General features: G+C 42.1%; 1 protein-coding gene across 1 annotated transcript in view; it reads left to right on the forward strand.

Moving 5' to 3' along the window:
- Positions 1–22,002, forward strand: part of DNER (delta/notch like EGF repeat containing) — a 324,909-nt gene that overhangs the window by 186,870 nt on the left and 116,037 nt on the right. Inside the window, exon 6 of the mRNA XM_060015492.1 lies at positions 13,355–13,508. Within this exon, the coding sequence (XP_059871475.1) occupies positions 13,355–13,508 (154 nt within the window). The remainder of the gene's footprint in view (positions 1–13,354; positions 13,509–22,002) is intronic.

Consider the following 22,002-nt stretch of genomic DNA (forward strand, 5'->3'; position numbering starts at 1 on the left):
TTTCTGTTTTATTTTGTCTTTAAGATCTGTGCTGTGACAAGAGGGGTGCAGTTGGCCACAGAAATGGGCAATCAGCTGTTTGTTTTACTTCTTACCCATTGTTTCCAAGCACTGCTTAGCTAAATGTATTTTTAATTTTGCGGTTAAAAAACAAATTTGTTGGCAAATACCAATTTTAGCCAGAAATACTCATGAGTGTATAATTGTTGCCCAAGAGGAACCCTGGGAAGAGGGTCTTCTAAAAAAGAGCGAAACCATAGTTACCAGCAGCAGTAGTAGTAGGAGATACTTTTTTTTTTTTTAATTTATGAGGGTTTTTAACTTCTGAACTGAAATTTTAAAAAAATACTTTAAAAAATAAAAGTATAGCTAGACATTGGTACAATTTAGTTGCCTATTCTGGTGGACAGAATACGGTGGGCTAGGAGTGTAGACTTAGTGTAAGATTCAAGGATATCTAGGGAGGTCCCTTCATCCCAAATTTCCTTGACACACCAGCCTGGCGGGGATGGCCGGAATCCTGGTGTGTGAGCTTAATTCCTTGTAATAAAGGCATGATTTCCTGTTTAAATGCAAATGTCCCTGAAATGGTATCACATTAAGGTATTATCTGTCATTAAAACTGGAATAACTTAGCTTAGTCAGGGGCTGATTTTAGTAGGAGAGAGAAGAGTAGGTAATTCTAGAATCCAGCTGGAGGTGTTGGGTCTGAGGGGGACCTGGGTTTGGGGAGGTGAGATTTGTCAGCAAATCAGAGTCTTGTGTTTGGTTTTCAATTCTTCCTACGTTTAGAAACAGGGGAGGCTGGTGGCATTTGAGCCATACTTCTGAGACAGATGTTATGCCAAATAAACAAAACTAGTTTTATTTTAGAGGAGTCTGAGAAGCTTAGAAGTGCTCATCCGATGCCATAAATGACCTTGAGCCCCATTCTGTAGCTAACGCCCATATATGCCGCTCTCAGAGAAGGCAGGAATTCGGGCTAGCTCATGGAATTGTTTTCCTTTCCAACACAAGCATTTAAAAATTATAATTAGAGAAAATTATTTGAGATTGGCTTCTCCACTGGGCACTGTCCTGTATGACAGCACTGCTAGGTGTACCAGCCTTCATCAAGCCTGTGCACATGAACCAGGAAGTGAGATTAAGGTTCTTTCCAGCACTTACATGAATCTGTGCTTAGCCCAAGGATTTTCTGTGACATGGACATTTCATTACCACCCTCTGATGACGGCAGTCCTGAGGCTCTAGGGAATTAAGCATGCGATACCTTTCTTTTTCCAATAAAGAACCTAAACCTGATATCCTATGCTGAGTCATAAATGAATTAGAAAAGAAACTTCAAGCATCAAAATGGTTCAAATATAATATACTAACCAAGAAATTGTTGGAAGGATGATATGAGCAGCGTTAGTGTCCTTACATTAAAAATTTGTATGCAGATTTTCTCTGATTCAGAATTGGAGGATTAAATTATCACCTAAAAGAAATCGCTTCTTGAGAATATTATAGATTAATAAAAACTGTTTGAAAGCAAGCAAGATTCACCTTGCCTGTGAACTTAGCTAATTCTTTTGCCATCCCTGAGCTAGATCGTTTGCTGAGTTTCTTTTGGAAGTTGTTAGAATGATTCTTTTCCAATTATCCTGGAGAAACACATCTCTTAGATATAACCTGCCTTTTGTTCAGTGTTAAAATCATGAAAGCAGCAAACATTTAGTGAGATAAGATTTAATTAAAATGAATGATAGGACCTTCCCACATCTGCTGGTGTTACTTCAATTTGTGTGAGTGTAAATTCAATAAAGAAAAACATCCCTCAGATCAGGGACTCTATATAAAGGAAATCATTCGCAATAAGATGGAAAGAGAGTTTTTTCCCATTCAATACTGAAGAGATAGTTTTAGTTAAATGCCACGGTGTGGTGTCAGGGATCATATAATCAAGACAGACCTCTTGGAATTTAGGCTATGATACCAATAACAATAAGAAGAGGAATCTTGATTCATGTGTATATTCTCATTTCAGTAGGAGAGCAAGGGGCTGAAGAATTGCATTCACCCTCCATAAGGAAGGCTGAACTGATCCTTTATAGCAACTCTGCTGTGGTTTACTTTTTTGTCTATTTGCAGTCTCTCTCTTTGGGTTGGCTTTGTGACTATCCACAAAAGTACGTAAACTGTAAAATAACCTATTAAGAGGAAAATAGATCTGAAGACCAAGGCAAAGGAGAATTCTAGGTCCAAGAGGAAAGTAAACATAGGTTAAAGTTATAAATGTGCAGAGGAAGGCTCACGTACTGGCTAAAGATAGGAACTGGGGTTGCATGTCGGGTTAGCCGTGGCCCGTGAATGTAATAGACCATGTATGTGACGGAGCCCAAAGGGGTTCCATCCCCTTTGGGGATGGATGGAAGATGGAGGGAAGAAAGAAGAAAGAGAAGCCACACACGAGACAGATGTTCTGGGAGAGAAGCCATTGAATGAGTGTCCATGAGGTGGAGTTCTTCAGGTTTGTCTCCCCATTTTGGGGTCTAGAGTGTCACATGGTGACAGAGGTCTTGAGAACTCTATGGGTTATCCCCAGAAGAACAAAAACTGTCACTCAGGAATGATCTATGGATAGACCCAGAGCCATCAGAATGTTTGAACAGTCAGGGCAGGAAGCTGGGGGTTCTCTATAGGGATCAGGTGCTGTACCTTTTACCTGGCCAGGTAGGTGCAAGTGCACCTCCTGCCTGGTCTCCACATCCATTTGAGCACCTCACCTTCCCTGTCTCCAGGATTTGTAAAGGGCCAGTGCAATCTGAATGGGAAAAAAGAGGTTGAGGGTTTTGATGATCTTACCCAAGCCTAATTTCTAATCTCCACTTATATATCCTGGTCCCTGAATCTAGCTTGTGATTTGATTTGCTGATTTTCATCACCTGACTCAAACAGGAACTGGGAAGAGGGACCAGTCAACCACTTAGTCCTCCTGTGTCACTGATGCAGTCATTTTATCTGTAAGTGACTGTGCTGAACTCCTTTGTTATTGGATAGGTGTTCTTGAATATCTGTTGTATCATTGTAGATCTTACAACAGTTAAAATTTTAAAGCCAACAACATAAATAAAAGAATCTCTGGTTATAGCACATCTCCTTTCATTTTCTCCTATTATTACCTGAGGTCCAATAGGAAACAAAGTCATAAATAATGTAAATTTCTTGCCCAAGGTCAAAGAGATGGAAGAGCTAGGAATAGGATCTCAACAGGCAATGTAGTATTTTTTTCTTACTAAGCTACATGGTCGTCCGTGGTTCACTTTGACCGTAGTTTCTTTTACATAAAGGGGAGATCCTGGAATCAGATTTCCTGGGTTCACTTTTTTTTTTTTTTCGGCGGTACGCATGCCTCTCACTGCGGTGGCCACTTCCGTTGCGGAGCACAGCCTCCGGACACGCAGGCTCAGCGGCCATGGCTCACGGGCCCAGCCGCTCTGCGGCATGTGGGATCTTCCCAGACCGGGGCACGAACCCGTGTCCCCTGCATCAGCAGGCGGACTCTCAACCACTCTGCCACCAGGGAAGCCCCAAATTTCTGTTGTTTAAGTCACCCAGCCTGTGGTATTCGATACTTTGTTATCGTACCCCTGGCAACCTAATAGGGAGAACAGGAAAGAAACCCACTAGGAGGTTGTTAGCACCTCAGTGTGGCATGGAATCACTTGGTGGAGGACAGTGGGGATTTATGGCTTATTTGGGACTGAAACCCAGGTCCATCAGATCTAAGAGCGGAAGAGGCCTTTGGAGGTCAGCCCCTTCAGATTCCCACTCGGTGCATAAACGCTGCCCTCATCCCCTTTCTCAGAATGTCATTTGAACTCTGCCCCTCGTTCTCTGTAATTTAATTTCTCGCATTTCTCAATATGTTAAATTGTAAAAATGTCTTTACAGTGATACCAAATCTGCCTCCCTCTGCCTCTGACTAGCAGTGTGACATTGAGCAAACTGCCTAAATTCTCCAATCTCTTCCCTCATTGGTGAAATAGAAAAATCATACCGATCTTGCAAGACCGTTGGGAGGATTAAGTGAATCCTTACGCGGTACTTGGCATATGGCGGGGGCTTTCTTCAGTAAATGATGGTTTTGACCCCTGCCATGTCCCCACTGGCTTTCCATCTTTGGAGAAAGCTATCAGTGGTTTATCATCTTAGCTTTACATTTCAAAATATAATTCGTAGTGAGTTTTCCTTCTGAGGGAACTTGAAGAAGACGTTGGGAAGGATCTCTATTCTTCAAAGAATCCTTCTCATCAATAATTTATACATCAAAATGTCCATTTCATTAAAGCTTTTTCTTTATCATTTTCTTTTGATGTAGCAAAGGAAATAACTAGAAGGCTAAATTGATTTTTAAAATAAGAAAGTAGAATGGTATATCATTTACTTGTGGGATCAGGCTAATTTTTTTTCAGGGAAGTGCAATAAAAGATGAGTTTTTAGTGACATCCTTTTGTTTTTTTTTTTTTTTTTTTTTTTTTTTTTTGCGGTACGTGGGCCTCTCACTGTTGTGGCCTCTCCCGTTGCGGAGCACAGGCTCCGGACGCGCAGGCCCAGCGGCCATGGCTCACGGGCCCAGCCGCTCCGCGGCATGTGGGATCTTCCCGGACCGGGGCACGAACCCGTGTCCCCTGCATCGGCAGGTGGACTCTCAACCACTGCGCCACCAGGGAAGCCCAACATCCATTTTTTTTTAAAGTCAAATATTACTTTTGTTAGTGGATTAGGATGTTGCAGCAAATAAATACAGAAATGTGAGTGAACTGGAGATTGAGGCTGATTGCATGGAAATCTTATGCCTAATTCCAGCCACGCTCAGAGTGCTGAGAACACATAAGTTGTTAAGTTGCATGGATGAGGTTGGAAACTGCTTGTGAACATCTTCATTCCTCCAATCCATACATCCAATTTTAGAAAGAAAGTTTTTATAAAATTTCCTGAAAGACATTTACTTTCTTCACCCTTGAGCAATCCAGTAAACTACAAAGTCTTTTGGAAGGAAAGAGTATGGCTGTCCATTCATTATTGTTTCTATCATTTAGAATTTAATGTTTAAGCCAAAGAAACGATTTCTAGGAATTCTTGAATGTTGCGTCTTGCATTCAATGTTTAGACGATCTGCCTGTTTCTAAGCTTACTTGAAAAAAATGAGCTACTACATTTGAAATGAATGAACCCAAATAGAAGAGCAATAGCATATCTAAGACTAATGGGAAAATAAGATTATGAGCTATAAGCAATGAGAGTATGTTGTTTAAATTAAATGTGAATAATAGAACAGGGAAACCCAGCCAATGGACAAGAATCTTAAAAATGTAATTCATAATGAGCTTTCCTTTGAGATGGCTCACTGTGTTCCCAACAAGAGGCAACATTTTGTCTCTGTGGCTGGGCTCCAGGTGTTCCTGTGTGGCCTGGGCTCAGGAAAAGGCATTTATGAGGACTTTTACATCATAAATAGAATTCCCAGATAGTCTCTTAAGTTTTATGTTAAAATAATCCTTTCTGTCTCTTGAAATACTAAATCTGGACTTAGTCAAAGGCTGAATTCTACGTGTCTAAGAGAACTTGCAGGACTGATCTTCTGACCCTTTAGTTACAGGCCACCTGTGTTTAAGGAAATAAAAATGTGCACTATGGTCACTGCTTTTTATCAAGGTTTTAGTGTTTGTCAACTATGTAATTTCAGACCTGAATGACCACCTGCTGTGGTCCCTAGAGCTGGAAGAATAAGCTCTTGGCTTAGAAAGACGAGGATGAGGCTTCTGTGGCCTCCATCTCCACAGATTCAAGGTCAATGCAGTTGGCATGATGGGACAGGTCAGGTTAGAATCTGACTAATGCTTCATTGTTTCATGAGTTAGACAGGATTCATTGCCTTCCTTCCCTGAAGTCCTCGTAGAGCAGTATAAGCACTCTGTCAGGGGGCTACAGAAAGCCCTTACTGGGGGGATCATCTTCACGGACAATTGCCGCTCCGTTAACTGGGAGCAAAACGATTCCAGAGCTTTGCGACGTTAGGAAACAGGCTCTACTTCTTGACCCTGCCGTGTGTGGACTCCTAGTTTAGAGAGGTCTTCCGAATGTTTCCGCGTAGGCTCTGTAAGCAGGAATTCTCTACCAGCTGTGGCCTGGGCTGGCTGTGCCCTGCTCATGACCCTGGCATGCTGGGCAAGCGGAGAGGTAGCCACGCCTTCCTTTGGCCTAGGAATGGTGGAGCCTTCTCTTCAAGATAACTGGACTGTTCAGAGGGGAATATGCTCCGTTATGTGATTCATATTGTCCACAGCAGAAGACACGTCAGTCCCTTAGGGCAGGCAGAGCTTTTCCTGGCACTCGGACGTGAAATGAATTTCTGGAGTGGGACTTCATGTACGGGGACGCGGTGATGTGCACACAATGTTCTCCACAACGTCCCTGCAGTAAACGCAATAGCACATCCCGCAGGGAGGAGCTGGACACAGGATGCTGAAATGTGATTCTAATGTTTCAAAGTTTTATCTTTCCTTTCCTGGGATTTAGCCAGACTCTTAAAATAAAAACAGCGCATTTTTTATTATGGGAAATTTCTACATGCATAAAAGTAGAGAGAGTCATTTGGCAAACTACCATGTCTGCATCGCCTAGTTTCAGCAATTATCGACTCATTAGCTAGAATTTTGACCTCGCAGATGTTCAGACATTTAACTATGAATCGCCCAGATGTTGTTTGGAATCAGGCTGATCCATGACGGAAGTTGAAGTTGGCTTTGCGGGTCTGTTAGGTGGGAGTGGCTTAAATCATCTCCTTTCCATTTTCAGAGGTTTTGGTTTGGAATTGTCCTCCTAATCCTTGTTCCAGCATCCCCTTTAGCATGAAGATGTGGATGAAGAATGTATAAGTGGCTCTGATTCTGATAAATCACAAGATCATCAGAGGTAGACAGGGAAGTAGGAGACGAGGACCCTTACCCTGCACAGAACTCTCATGCAGGTCTACCTTTAAGGAGCAGACTGTAAAGTCAGCTTTATTCAGTGAACACTCAAATGTCTATTATGTATGCAGACATCAAGGACCTCCAATTCTGGTGAAGAATCGCCCAAAGTTTCCAAGTCCGTCCATGAGTGATTAGGTACTTTATGTACAAGAGATGCATTCAACCCCCAGGAAGGAGGTTTTTACTCTATTTTGACACATTATTTGAATAGAGTTGGTATTTTTCTTAAGGCTGAAGGAAATTAGGATCAGTGAACCCAAAGAACAGTCAAGAGGCTGGTAGGGAAGACAGCCAGACAGCAAGGGAGGAGGTGGAAAAACTACAGATACCTGGAGCTGGAAATAAAATACTACTATCATTGGGGGTCATTTTAGAGTAAGGGTGAAGGACGTCCCCACATGGGTCTATGGTACCCATAGATCATCACGGTGATGATAGGATGATATGCAGCTGTGAGTGGAAAAGGACTTGGAATTGGATGATATTGTTTTAAGCCTTGACCTTACACTTGCCAACTGGGACACCTTAAACACTTTATCTGACCTCTCTGTTGAGTCTGTTCTCAACTCCTAAAATGGATCTGGGAATACCCACCTGACAGATGTGGTGAAGATTAAAGAGATAATTCAATGTGAGCAAGCTCTATAAACAATGAGCTTCAGTGTCTAGTTGGCTGAGTTTTTTATGTTCACTGATGTCACTGGGACACCAAAAAGAGATGTATATTTTCTGTATACTTTGTTTAAGGGAGAAAGTAAACAAAAATTGCTAAATTCTGACTCTGAAAGAGAAAAATAAAGCTCCTCAAAAAGCTTCTGTCTCTGGTCTTCCCTGGTGGCTCAGTGGTTAAGAGTCCTCCTGCCAATGCAGGGGACATGGGTTCAATCCCTGGTCCGGGAAGATCCCACATGCTGCGGAGCAACTAAGCCCGCGTGCCACAACTACTGAGCCTGTGCTCTAGAGCCTGCAAGCCACAACTACTGAGCCCGTGTGCCACAACTACTAAAGCCTGCGTGCGTAGAGCCTGGGCTCTGCAACGAGAGAAACCACCGCAGTGAGAAGCTCACACACTGCAACGAAGAGTAGCCCTCACTCGCCGCAACTAGAGTAAAGCCCGCGCACAGCAATGAAGACCCAGCACAGCCAAAAAACAACAACAACGAAAAACCCTTCTGTCTCTGGGATGATTTGTTCATGACAAGTAGGCTTTACTGAGAGGTGAAAATTGCAGAGGATGAGACAGAAAAAGTAAGCTGGGACCAGGTTGCCAATGACCTGTGTGCCATGCGGGGGAATCTAGATTTATTTGTTCAGAAATTTGGCTCTTTATTTTGTAAAGTATTGAAATATAAAAATACAAGAAAATAAGTTAGAGTCAGAGAAAATATAAATTAAAAAGCGATATCCTAGTTGGAAAGCGGAAACAGTCATATAGGTCACAGAGCCCTAGAGTGTTGTTAAAACTGAACTTCTAGTAGACTCTGTATGGCAGCCACATCAAAAAGGAAAAAAAAAATGAGCAGTCACATCATCTCCATCATTCATGAGGACAAAACGTCAGTTCTTATGACTAGTAACACTTTTAAATGAGTGGATTTTCTTGGGAAGGAATTTATAAATGAGGTAGAAAATGATGTATGGCCTATACGCTCTTGCCAACGTCCTCATGGTAAACGCAGTAGTAGATTTCAAAGGGATGTTTCTTACAGGACCCTTCTCCTCCCCTTCCCTGCTTAATTTTCCCCACAGCATTTATCACCGAATTTATTATTAATCATTTCGTTTGTCAGTCACTCCCACTAGAATATAATCTCCACGAGAGAGTCTTGTTCACTTTTGCGTCCCCAGAACAGCGCCTGGCTCTTCCTAAGTGCTCAATATATATGGGTGAATAAGTGAACGCAGGTATGACTGCAATTTTTTTAAGCTAGAACTTTTCAAAGTAAGCTTCCTACCGCTGTGTGAGAAAGTTTCATTACTGTACGAATGGAATATTTGACTTCAAGCTATTGAGAAAAACAGATTCTGCATTGGTTTTTAAAATTAATCTCTGGGGGTCATTTTTCATTTTACTTGAAAAAATATTTTTACCTATAAATATATAATAATTTTGCAAGGAAGTCCCTCTCTGTAACTTAGCTATGCTACTAATTTTAACTAAGTCCATTTTGTCTCTTACGCCAGTTAACTCAGTTGGGCATAGGTTACTGCTATCATAGTCAGTGGGTTAAACTCAAGGTTGATAGAATAGTTTATACATCAGTGATCAAACACAGGTTTTTTTTGTTTTTACAATAAATACACTAAAAACATAGTTTCCTAATAAATATTTATGGCCCCTTACAAGTCAAAGTCTTGAAGCTATTTAAAAATCCTTTTCATATTATAGGAAAGCTCTTCATTCTTAGAAAGTAGCCTTTGGAAGAAATCTAACTCTATGGACAGCGTGACACATAATACGCAAAGATTTAACTAAAATTTTATGGTCAAGAGTATGTAAACATTTGTTAATCTTCTTCCTCATTCATCAGTCAAAGTTTTAGAATCAATTCAGTTCTTTGCTTGGTCAAAAGCAATTGTTTCAACATTCTCTTAAGGTTTCTTTCAAGCTTCCTTCTTAAAACAAAATGTGCGGCTTTCGTTTTATCTTTCAATTCATTCAACTACACTTCAATTTAAAAAGAAAGTATATATATATATATATATATAAATTCAATCAGTGCTAACTGAAAGACATTTGATTTGGGGCGTTTAATAATTTATTTTCACAAGTAACATATTTTCCATGGAACTTGCCAGATGAATTAGATGCAAAATGTATCCCCCAAATGACCAGAGAAATTCGTCTGAAAAATGGAATGACTGGATACAAACCAAGTAATTTTTAGTGGACAGCTGCCAGAAATAGTCACATGGAGTAATTTACTATGACGCTGAGGCCCGGTTTGGAATTGTGCCTGCTGGGTATGCACAGCTTTTACGTTCAAAGGCGATCACAGCTCTGCAGATGCACAAGGGGCTCCGGACAGCCTCTTGCAAATATCAGCGTTGTGCACTGTTGTCCATTTGAGCAAGGACAAGAGTTTCCTTAGAAGAGAGATCTATTTTTTAATTTTTATTTATTCATTGAAGTGTAGTTGAGTTACAATGTTGTGTTCTGGTGTACAGCAGTGATTCAGTTATACATATATGTATATGAATTTTTTTTTCATATTCTTTTCCATTATGGTTTATTATAAGACATTGAATATACTTACTTCCCTGTGCTATACAGTAGGCCCTTGTTTATATGTAGTAGTTTGTATCTGCTAATCTCAAACTCTTAATTTATCCCTTCCCCACCCCCTTTTCCCTTTGGTGACCATAAGTTTGTTTTCTATGTCTGTGAGTCTGTTTCTGTTTGGTAAATAAGTTTGCTTGTATCGTATTTTAGATTTCACATATAAGTGATATCATATGGTAGCTGTCTTTCTTCCTCTGACTTACTTCACTCAGGATGACAATCTCTAGGTCCATCCATGTTGCTGCAATGACATTATTTTGTTCTTTTTTATGGCTGAGTAATTTTCCATTGTATATATGTACCACATCTTCTTTATTCATCTGTTGATGGACATTTAAGTTGCTCCCATGTCTTGGCTGTTGTAAATAGTGCTGCCCTGAACATTGGGTACATTATCTTTTAAAATTAGAGTTTTCTACAGATATATGCCCAGGAATGGGATTGCTGGATCCTATGGCAACTCTATTTTTAGTTTTTTGAGGAACCTCCATACTGTTTTCCATAGTGGCTGCACCAATGTACATTCCCACCAACAGTGTAGGAGGGTTTCCTTTTCTCCACATCCTCTCCAGCATTTGTTATTTGTAGACTTTTTAATGATGGCCATTCTGACCAGAGCAATATAATACCTCACTGTAACTTTGATTTGCATTTCTCTAATAATTAGCGATGTTGAACATCTTTTTCATTTGCCTGTTGGCCATCTGTATATCTTCTTTGGAGAAGCATCTGTTTAGGTAGAAGACAGAAAAGGAGTTTCCTAATTACAAGGCTGCCTTTCTAATAGTCCTTAACGAGCTTTTCCCAGCTTTCAACTACAAAGTCTATACAAACACACAAAAGGGGAAAAAACTCACAGCATCAAGAAAAAAACAGATAAGAAGTCAACTATTGCTAGAATGCAGAGGGAACTTCTTGTTTGCCACAAGGAGGTATGAGATGATAGAAACAGAAGGCAGAAAATTTACCTCTAACTTAAGTAGAAAAAGCCATTGCTTTTATTCCAGTTGTTCTAGTTTCTAAGATATAATTGATGATTGTGTCCTTAAACCAAAGAGGACTTGATTGTGCAGTTTATAAGGATGTGTCCTATTCCCTTAACAACAACTACAACTTCAACTAACAAAAGAAAGACACCTACATAAAATCTGGCTCTTTTGGTTGAGCTAAATATCATGTTTGACTGTCCGGCTTCTTGGTTGGTTGCTGAGGTCAGAGTTCCATCCACTCCTGGTTTAGTCGCTTGTGACAAGGGGCATCCTCTTATGGTGTAAACTATGATCTCACCATGCAAGGGACAGCTTTTCTTAGAAAAGGAGTCTGTGGGTTAGGGCAAGTTAGATGGAAGCCATAGAAATATAACTACAAATAGAATGCAGCCATAAAACAATTTTACCTAATGACTCTGTGGGTTTTCCTTCCAGGAATGTAAGGAGTCAATAGTAGGGAATTTAAACATTCAATTCACATACTGATAGGTTAGAGATAAAAAAGATAATTTTTAAAAATAGAAGCTAAAGTGGCATTTGATAAAATTTGATCATTGTTCCAAGCATTCTACTTAGTGATCAATTCTACAAACCTCCCTTTGAAATCAAAGTGATTCTGGATGTGCCACCAGTGTAACCGTGAGGACTAGAGAAGGGAAGGTGACATTATCATGATTTGCAATTGATGTTCCCTTGGTTTTTTGCGGGGGGGCTTGTTTTATCCGAAAAACTCAAGAGAATCAACTAAAACCTCTGACCTGTAATGAGAGCCCAGGGTGATGACAGCCCAGGATGATAACCTAACGTTATCACTTTACATGTCAGTAATAATCGCTAGCAAGTATCATGGGTATTCCAAGAAAGAGGTGAGGAAAGGATCTCATTAGCAATAGCTACAAAGAAATCTAAATATTCAGGAGTAAATTAATCAAGAAATGGACAAGAAGTATAAAACTTGATTAAGAGACGAAAAAAATTAAAGAGAAGAAGACAACCCTTTTGCTTTTTACGAGAAAAGATGTTATGTAGTGCTTGGTGGGGGCGGGTGGGTACAGGGTGGGATCCTGAGTTAACAATACCTGGAGGAGCCCAGAGAGTCTCTGTAAGATCAAGCGCAGGGGGCTGGGTCCCCCACCGCCTCCAGAGGGAGGGAGGTAGGCAGGGCTGGGAGAGGCTGTGGGCGGGGCTTTGAAACACCTGCCTGATGTGTGGGGCTTGGGGAGAGCTGGGAAGGGTGCTTTGGTCTGTTTTGTTTTTATTTTTTTATGCAGTAAGTTTTATTTATGCCAGTCTCCTTTGCTTCCTCCTCTCCATTCTTCATGAGAATTGCAGTCACATCTACGCAAGGCTTTGGAGCCGGATCTGTGTTTTTTTAGATGCATCACCACCCTCAGGCCAGCATTAGGACGAGAGCAGGAAGGCTCAGTTTTATTTGGATTTTACAACTGCCTCAGAAATGAAGCTTCCAGTCAAATGCAGTTCTCTGGATCTGAGTTATGGTCTTTTACTAGTATAACAAACCAAACCGAACGGTCCTTTTTATTTTCCCTTACACTCAGGTCATCTGCGTGGCTGCACACTGAGCCTCATTTACGAGTGGTTTGGTAAATTCTCTCAGTGATCTGGAAGGGTGGGCCCCGTGCCACATTTCATGATGCTTTTGTCGCAGGCACTGTCTCTGCTGAAGGATTTCATCTGGAGTGACGTCTAATTTAATGACTGTAGCTCAATATATCTGCTCTGGCATAATTCTCATTTCCATGTCAGGTCAACAAAACTTTATTTTTTGCTGAAAATAATTATTCTTTCCATTTATGGTTTAGGAAGGTTGAAAACCATTGCGATGCATATCAATAAAAAACATGTTTGAAATTAAACTGTAAAGAAATAGACTATTTTTTAAAGCTGTGATTTTAATCAGATCATGATATAAGTGATACGATTAAAATACTTAGTGTTGGTATAATTATAAAAATACGTGGTACGTTTGAACTTTGAGTTTCACAGTCAACGCACACATTTTAGGGGACTCAAGTAACATACACCATGTGTTTGTGTTTTAGGCAACTTTTTCGTGTAACTGTGATGATCAGTACACGGGTACTTTCTGTGAAGAATTTGACGCCTGCCAGAGGAAACCCTGCCAGAACAATGCAAGCTGTGTTGATGCGATTGAAAAGCAAGATGGGGGCAACTTTACCTGTGTTTGCCTTGCTGGTAAGGTTTCCATAGTTAATAGTTGCTCTGTGTCTCTCTGTAGAATAGACACTTATTAATTAAGGATGGTTAAGCATACATCGTTGGACAGGTGACTTTAAGGTCTCATTTGGCTCCATCAGCCCATGCTGATGGGAATGGAGGAAGGAAGTTCCTATGGGGATAAACACCATGTTCTTTGGCTGGCTTTCTCATGTTGATATGCTTCTGTCTTAGCATTCCACCATTTTCATTCTGGACTAATGATATTCCTGGTCAAATAGAGACCTGGATGTTTCAAAGACAATTCTGCAAATATGTACTGAGTGTGGGCTGGCGCTGTGCTGAGTGATTATGCTAAGTAACGTAAGAAGAATTTAGGCTAAACTATGCAGGGTGTTAGGTGATGCCACCCAATCCTCTCATTTGTGTTCATTTCCTTGTGTTCATGTGTGTTCATTATTCCAAGTTCTTGGAACACCATCCTGCACAATGGGGCAAGTCGTTAATATTCCTTGGTTAGTATGGGGGATTCATTGATCTTACATGAGACTTTCAGATCCTCAGAGCACAAAGAGTGCCTCTTAGGAGAGGGCAGAGGACAACAGACTTCTCTTCTCTGGCAGTCATCTTACTGACTTACTGCTCAGCCAACTCGGTTATAAACCCTCAAGGAGCAGGAGTGGCGTTTTATTGGGGAACATTTTGATACAGCTGTTTTGATGCAGCTTAAAAGCAAACACCAAATTACTCCTTTTTTATTATCAATATCATGGAAAACTGGCATCATCTTTCTTTTTCCATCTCAGCCTGTTGCCAACATCTGCCACTGGGCAGGGATTCAGGGTGATGTAGGAGCTGGGGATGGAGTGAAGTGGGAGTTGGGGTGATTAAGTGCTCATTGTAAGAAGCAAGGCCCATCCATGCAGAAATTCATAAACAAAAAAGTGAAAGTCCTTCACCCATCTGTCCCAGCCCAAACTCTATAATAAGGGTAGGTTAATAGTTTGATATAGTTTTTCCAGACCAGTGTGTGTATGCGTGTGTGTGTGTATTTCCCTTGCAGATCAGATGATTAAGTATTTTTCTATATATTTAAAAAAAGTGATTATAGTATACACATGGCTCTACAACTTACTTTTTTCAGTGTATATTTACCAGTAGATCATACATATCTTTCCGTGTCAGTACATATGGGGCTACCTTATTCATTTTAACGATTTCGTAGCACATCTCCTAAATTTGTATCTCCAGGTGAGACTACTGCCTACTTGCCATCTCCATTCAGATGTTCAGGCCACCTTAAGCCCAGTCATTCCAAAACTGAGTTCATCACATCCCCAGCTCCACACAGCTCAGCTTCTGGTGTTCCATCTATTTCTACAAGCCAGACATCTACAGGTCACCCTAAGTGACCCCCACCCTCTGTCCTTTCTGCCTCCAAGTGTTCTCCATCTTACCACCAAAAGACTTTGCAAATCCCCCCCCTTCTCTGCAGCCCCACTGCCACTGCTCCCAGGCTAGCTGCCTTTGCCCCTTGTCTGTGTAACTGAGATAACCTCTCACTCTTTCTCTGTCTCCTCTTGACTGTGCTGTGCCCTGGAACCAGAGTGATCACGCCAAAGTGAGCCCTGGCTTTCGTTATGTCAATGCCCCCAGACTGTCCATTCTCCTCGGTGATTATTTTCCAGTGCCGATCTGATGTAGTTGCTTTCCCATTTAATCCCCTTCTTCCCATCGCTCTTGAGATAAAGACCAGAATCCTCATCCTCTTTCTCCTCCGTGATCTGTCGCTCACTCGCCTTTCCAGCCCCATCTCACCCCACTGCTCACCTTGGTCTGGGACCAGCTACCTTGGCCTTTCATCTCCCTGCCTGCATGAACTGCTGCAGGACCACCTTCCCGTCTCTGTGCCCGGACAGCTCTCTCTGCTGCCTCCCTTTCGCCTGGTTTCTATTTTGGACCTTGTTAAATGCCCCCTTTCCTTGGGACGTCTCAGCTGAATGCTTCAGTCTAGGTCTCCTTCCCTTTTCCTCTTTCATAGCTGGGCGTTCCTTTCCTTCTCAGCCCTCATCTGTTTGCAGTGGATGTGTACACGTGTGATTCTTTGATTCCTGCCTGTCTTCCCCCCCAGAGTCAACCCTGTGAGAGCAGGACCTGAGTCAGTTCCGTTCACCATTGTGTCGCACCGTGTCTGATGAACCCGGGACGCTCAATGTGCTGATGAGATGGATTAATGAACGAGTATGAACGTGGCCTGATGTTTTAAACCACTCCTCTATGGATGGGTCTTTAAGAGAGTTTCAGTTTTATTTCTCTCTTATAAGTGATGCTAGGACGAATAAAGATCCTTCTATAAATAGCCTCAATCAGGGCTGGTAGTGGAGCTCGTCACTGTTAGGACTGAAATGATTTGTTTGATATTTTATTCAGGTCTGTTCTCAGAGGAGATTTCTCTAGTTTTAAAGGAACTCAGGTGCATAGAATTGGAATGACCATGAGGCTTGGTTCATGATACTCTCTCATCTTGTCCATAGCGTGCTTTTCTATATTCACTTAGCTATTTTAATACACAGTAATCACTGGTGGAGACACCACCAAAACCGGAAGTTCAACCTGATGACTAACCGTATAGTCTCCTCATCAGCCCATCCCTCGGTGTCCCTTCCCCATCTAGAGCCAACAGTCACCCTGAATCTTGAGTAGATCCGTCCTTTGTTTTCCTCTTTATATGATCTTAGTATTTACATGTTTTTTTTTTGTTTGTTTGTTTCTTCTGTTTCTTTTGCGGTACGTGGGCCTCTCACTGTTGTGGCCTCTCCCGTCGCGGAGCACAGGCTCCGCACGCGCAGGCTCAGCGGCCATGGCTCACGGGCCCAGCCGCTCCGCGGCATGTGGGATCCTCCCGGACCGGGGCACGAACCCGTGTCCCCTGCATCGGCAGGCGGACTCTCAACCACTGCGCCACCAGGGAAGCCCCCTTTTATGTCCTCTTTAAGAAAATACTTTCCTTCCTAAAGATCTAAAAGATATTCAAGTATATTTTCTACCAGGCATTTGAAATTTTTGATTTTCAGCAAAGTATTTAATTAATATGAATTTGATTTTTGTATCTATGGTTTGAAATTGGGATATTTTATCTTTTACTCTAACTTTATTTTTCTTCTTCAGAGATACTCCATTTCTTTAAGTACGTAGTATATGAAACCTTTACACTGTGCCCCCTTCCCTAGAAAGCAGCTGCTAGAATTTGGAATGACTGGATACTTTATACATTTTTAACTGTGCTTACTCTCATTTTAGGCATTTCTGCACTGTCAGTGTTTAACCGTTGATTTGAAATTTCCAGAAGCACTGTAAATTATTTTTTGCTTATTAGTGGGGAGAAGAATTTCACCTCTGTCATCTAAGATGATTTAATATCCTCCACGTGGATAGCACCTCATGGCTTTTTCTGGGTGTCTCCAGGTGGCACATATAGACATACAGCATTCTCCTTGGTTCTTCTAATAACAACAGTAACAATAAAAATAGTACTTTGGCTTTCAGTTAGCTTCAGGAACAGAGAGTTGCACTCTAAGAATTGGATTTTGATAATTAGACTCAGGAACAGTTTGGTGATTTCCAGTAAGTTCATTAGAATGGTGCTGGAAGCTGAGATACGGCAAACAGATCTTGATTTACAAAGTGATCATCTTTTATTTCTTCTATCAAAATAACAAAACTATAACACCACATTTGTAAGTTGCTATTGTTTTAATAAACGACTTTCTAACAGTTGTTCTTCAATTTCCTGAATATTACAGGTTTAAATCTATCCAGTTTTCATGAAATAACATACAGTTTCATTTTAGAGATACATATCTTTGTATACTGGTCACAGTTTAAACAGCTTTACATAATCTCCGCTGACATTTACATCATGCTGTTTTCTGGTTCTTGAATGGCATAGAGTTTGCATACAGTTGTGCATCTGTGAGAAAACCCTAGCACATAAAAGAAATTCTTTCTTGTTTAATAGAAACGTAAAGCAGCTAGAGAATCACAGCAGCTATTTAAAATCTTTTCTGCTCTCCTTGAATCTGTAGCTCTGTCTTCATCTCTCTCACCTTCTACTTTATCCAAAGGTGACCTCACATCGGCTGGGGTCTCTCAGACATCCTGTTTCTATCAGGGTCTCTCTGACTTCCAGTAGCAACTTCACTGGCCTTTCCTGGAACTGGGGCTGTGGGATTCCTTCCCCCATAGCCTCCATTTTTCCTCATGCTCTAGGACATCCCAAGCAGAGGTAGAAGAGATCTAGGAAATCTGGCACCTAACTGTCTCTTTGCTCAGCTACCTCCTGACTTGTTCCTGCAGTTCTCTTAGGCCGGTTTCTACTTTATCAGTTCCCACGTCCTGTGGGAACAGCCCTTTTATAGAGCATCTAGCTCTATCTCTCCATCTGCTTTTTTTTTCGTCTTAACATTTTTTTTCTTTGGCTGCACTCCACAGCATGTGGGATCTTAGTTCCAAGACCAGGGATCGAACCCGCACCCCCTGCAGTGGAAGCCCGGGGTCCTAAACCACTGGACTGTCAGGGAAGTCCCTCTCCACCTGCTTTTTACTGTAGTACACACACACATGCACACAAACACACAGACGTGTGCACACGCTAATGGCTAGTGTCTATTCAGTGTAACCACGTGCCAGGGCTGTGCTAAGTGCCTTCCAAGGCTGCGCTTTAGAACAATCTCCTAGTTAAACACTCTTAATTATACCATTTTCGTAGATGAGAAATCTGAGGCACAGGGGATTTTGTAACTTGGCCAAGAATATTAGAGGGACGCTCGACTGTAGTCACACACCAATCCCCAAATCTCAGTGGCTTCCAAGCAGAGGTTAAGTTTCTGCTGTGTCGTAGTTGGATGAAGGCACTTGGCCTCCAGGTGGTAACTCAGGGATCTGGAGGGTCTTGTGTGATGCTCTGAGACGAGTGCCTGGACGTGTCGTTATGTCACTTCCGCCACATGCCATTTGCCAGAATTTGGTCCCTTGGTCCCTAGAGGTTTTGCCTGGGAAGAGGAGTCGGTGTGGCGAACATTCTCATGGTCTCTGCCGTGCCAGGTGCACTTGCCCACAACTGTTGGGGCTGAGGTTTGAACCCAGGTCCTGCGCTGGGCTCCCAAGCCCATGTTCTTGGTCATTTTATTACACTCTTTTCCTGTGTGTGTAGCCGCACTGCGAGCTGAGGACTCTCCTTGTACAAACATGTGATTCAAAACCATGTCATGCTTTCAACTTTCTCATATCAAACGGGACTCTCCTTAAGTGGAGAAATACTAGGCCATTTTGCCCCAAAGCGGGGACTGGATGCTTGAAAAGAGGCGTTTTCTATTTAGTTGAGTTCTGAACGTCCTTGAAAAGCTTATGTTTCCATAGGAAAGCTACATTTCCTTTGTGGGAAGAACTGTTTCCAGGTTAATTAACATCAATTAATTGACCTCTGAAGCTCCAGATATGTGCCTAAGAACTCTCTAGCAGTGGGAAGTGTGCTTCCTGTTGAAAATTTATCACTGTGCTTTCATGTTTGCAAGTCTGATCATGAGACATGATCTTGTTTGATGAATGAATGAATTCAAGCCAGGTTCTTGTCACCAGAGAACAAAACTTCCACAAGTCTTCAGAGACGTTGTCTTGATGCAACACTCATTTCTCTCAAGAAGAGAACGTTTCTTGGAAAGGAAAACTATTATTTTCAGCAAAGAAGCCTCTGCTCCAGATTTGCTAATATGTTGATGTTTTGCTTTAATTTCTACATCAAATGCCACTACAAAGAGGATTGTTGAGTCATCGGTAATCCAGAAATGTATGAATATGGTGTGTTGGATGTTGAGTGAATTAAGTAATAAACTCTCTGCTGTAGTTTCCGTTTTGATTTTTACTACAATTTCTTGGAAGCAGGAGGTGACTTTTTTTTTTAAATAGTAAAACACTGATGTGTCATCTACATGTGTTGCACAATATAAGATGAATTATAGATTATGGTCAATCCAATTTCTGTTTTGGGAGGAAATTTTTATCAAGGGTGATTGATAGTTTTCTTGGAATTTTTGGCAATACTTTCAAAAAGAAGGGGGAGGTCAGTAGCACCAAATACCGCGGATGAATCTAAGAGGAGGTTATTGACTTTGGCAACAGGTTTGTCCAAACCATTGGTGGCCTCCTGTTTACACTGATGTGATAAGGGTGCCTCAAAAGCTTTGAGGTCTCCCTAAAAGACTTCATACGGGGACAGAAGCAAGGGAAGGTGGCTGGGAGTTACCAGACACACTGAAGGGCAACACCATATATGGAGATAGTCATAGCCGCTCGGTTTTCACGTGGCCTAGAAGCTTCCCAAGCGACGCTGGTTGGCAGTGACCAGGTGACCGGATACGGATGGGCAGGATGTGAGAATCAGTGAGTGGCAAATACAGACTGCTCTAAAGATGACGTTAGTGGCACAGTTAGTGTGCAGAACAGAATTAGGAAGGTCTCTTTTATATTATTTTTAAAAATTATAACACAATTTAATAGCACAGGCTCTGGAGTCAGAATGCCCTGATCACAAGGATAAATCTCACACAGTGAGAACTTAAATGTGGGCTGTTTCCCATCACCCCACTATCATACTGTCCGGTTCAGAATGAACTTCCTGGAGACCCTGCTTGCTGCCTGAGGTTACACGACCCCAGGTGCCAGAGTCAGAAGACCTGGTCCCGTCTAGACCACTACCCGTCCCACCTGACCACAGCCTCTGGAGCCATCAGTCTCAACCTGCTTCCATCCTTACCGTTTTCTAGCTGGGCTCCTTAGGCAAGTTGCACAACCTCTCTGGGCCTGCTTCTTTGACTCTGCAGGGACTTGGCAACAGCCCTCATCACGGCTGGTTATGAGTATTAAATGAGAAAACAAGCTCCAATTCTGTTGACACATGTCTCCAGTACTTAGCCATGGCACCTAGTAGGTGCTCAATAAAGATTCGTTGAATAAATGAATGAATAGAATAAGATGAAATTCCATCCGAGGCATCCAGATGTATATCGAGGACTGGATTCCCTTAACTCCCCTCTCTGCCTTCTCTCCCCAGGCTTCTCCCTGTAGCACACGCATTTTTTTTCCTTTCCACATCAGATTGGGGCTGGCCTGAGGGCGGCACTGCTGTGTTACATGACTCTTTATTTCTCCATCCCCTGTCAGTGCCACGCCTTGTGCTTTGCTCACAGTAAACGTGGAATTTAACTTCTTTAATCAGGATTTATTTTATAAAAGCCTTCTAATTTCAAGAGTGTAATTTTTCCTCCAAGGAGCTATTACTTTTTCTGAAAAGAATAGCTGTGATGCATGTTCAGAACCACCACTGCCAAAATATTATGTATCACACGAAGCGCTTCTCAGCTTCAGAGCACTTCATTGTTCCAGCTAATTGTTGATTTCAGCCTGTTTTTAAAACTCATCATTTCCGAGGTGAGGGGAGTGCAGCCTGTGTTCCCATCCCAGCTTTACTCTTTTAAACACTGGGTGTGGCTCAAATTAGCATCAAGGTGCCTTTGAGCATGAGTTAGAAATGGGTCAGCTCCTCCTGGAGGTGAATCCCGAGTAGAATTTGCAGAGTCCCTACACCCAGTCTCGCTCAGCTCGAAGGGTGAGTCCAGTGGCAGATGAGTGCAGGTTTGAAGAAATGGGTTAGTTCAGTTTCAGAATGGAAGGAACCTCGGAACTGCCTCTGTACGTGCAGTGGCGGGGGCGGTAATGATGACTGCATGAGGGTGGAGGATGTGACCAAGGTCTATAAGCTCACGCGGAAAGTCAGGCTTCTTCACGCTGTGTCCATCTTTGGGTCAAAGTGTGTTTACTGCAACATTCTCATGGTCTGTGAATTTTCCACTAGTTATGAGTAGAGCGGGAGGTATGGGCATCTCTGGCGGGCTATGACTGCATGGACCGTGACGCAGAGAGAGTGCCAGTTGAGTCCAGGTGTCAAAACAGAACTGTAGTGTGGCCAGCCTTGGATCCAGTCTCTTCTACTTACTAACTGTGCGACCTTGAATCGCCCTCCGCACCTCTCTCGGGTTTCCTCATCTTTAAAATAAGGGCTTGTTGTGAGGATCACTGATGCATTCAACAGTCATTTGTCAAGTGTCCACTACGTGCTGGGTATTTTCTAAGTGCTAAGAACCCCGCTGTGAAATAGCAAAGACCCTGTGTTCATAGAGGTGGTGTGTTAGTGAGGGGATGAGTCAACAGTATGCACGTGTGTGTTCTTTGGTGTGTGTGTGTGTGTGTGTGTGTGTGTGTGTGTGTGGTCAAGGGAACGCATCATGGTGATAGATGCTAGGAAGAGAAATAAAATACAGGAAAGAGATAAAGAACTGGGAGTATGATTGTAGACAGGGGGATTACGTGAGGCCTATTTGAAGGGGAAATGCTTGTGTAGAGACCTGACCAAAATGAATAAAATGAGCTTGTGAACAGTGTGAATGGCAGAGGGAAT

The sequence above is a fragment of the Delphinus delphis genome, chromosome 7 (assembly GCF_949987515.2).
Source record: "Delphinus delphis chromosome 7, mDelDel1.2, whole genome shotgun sequence".
Taxonomy (NCBI): domain Eukaryota; kingdom Metazoa; phylum Chordata; class Mammalia; order Artiodactyla; family Delphinidae; genus Delphinus; species Delphinus delphis.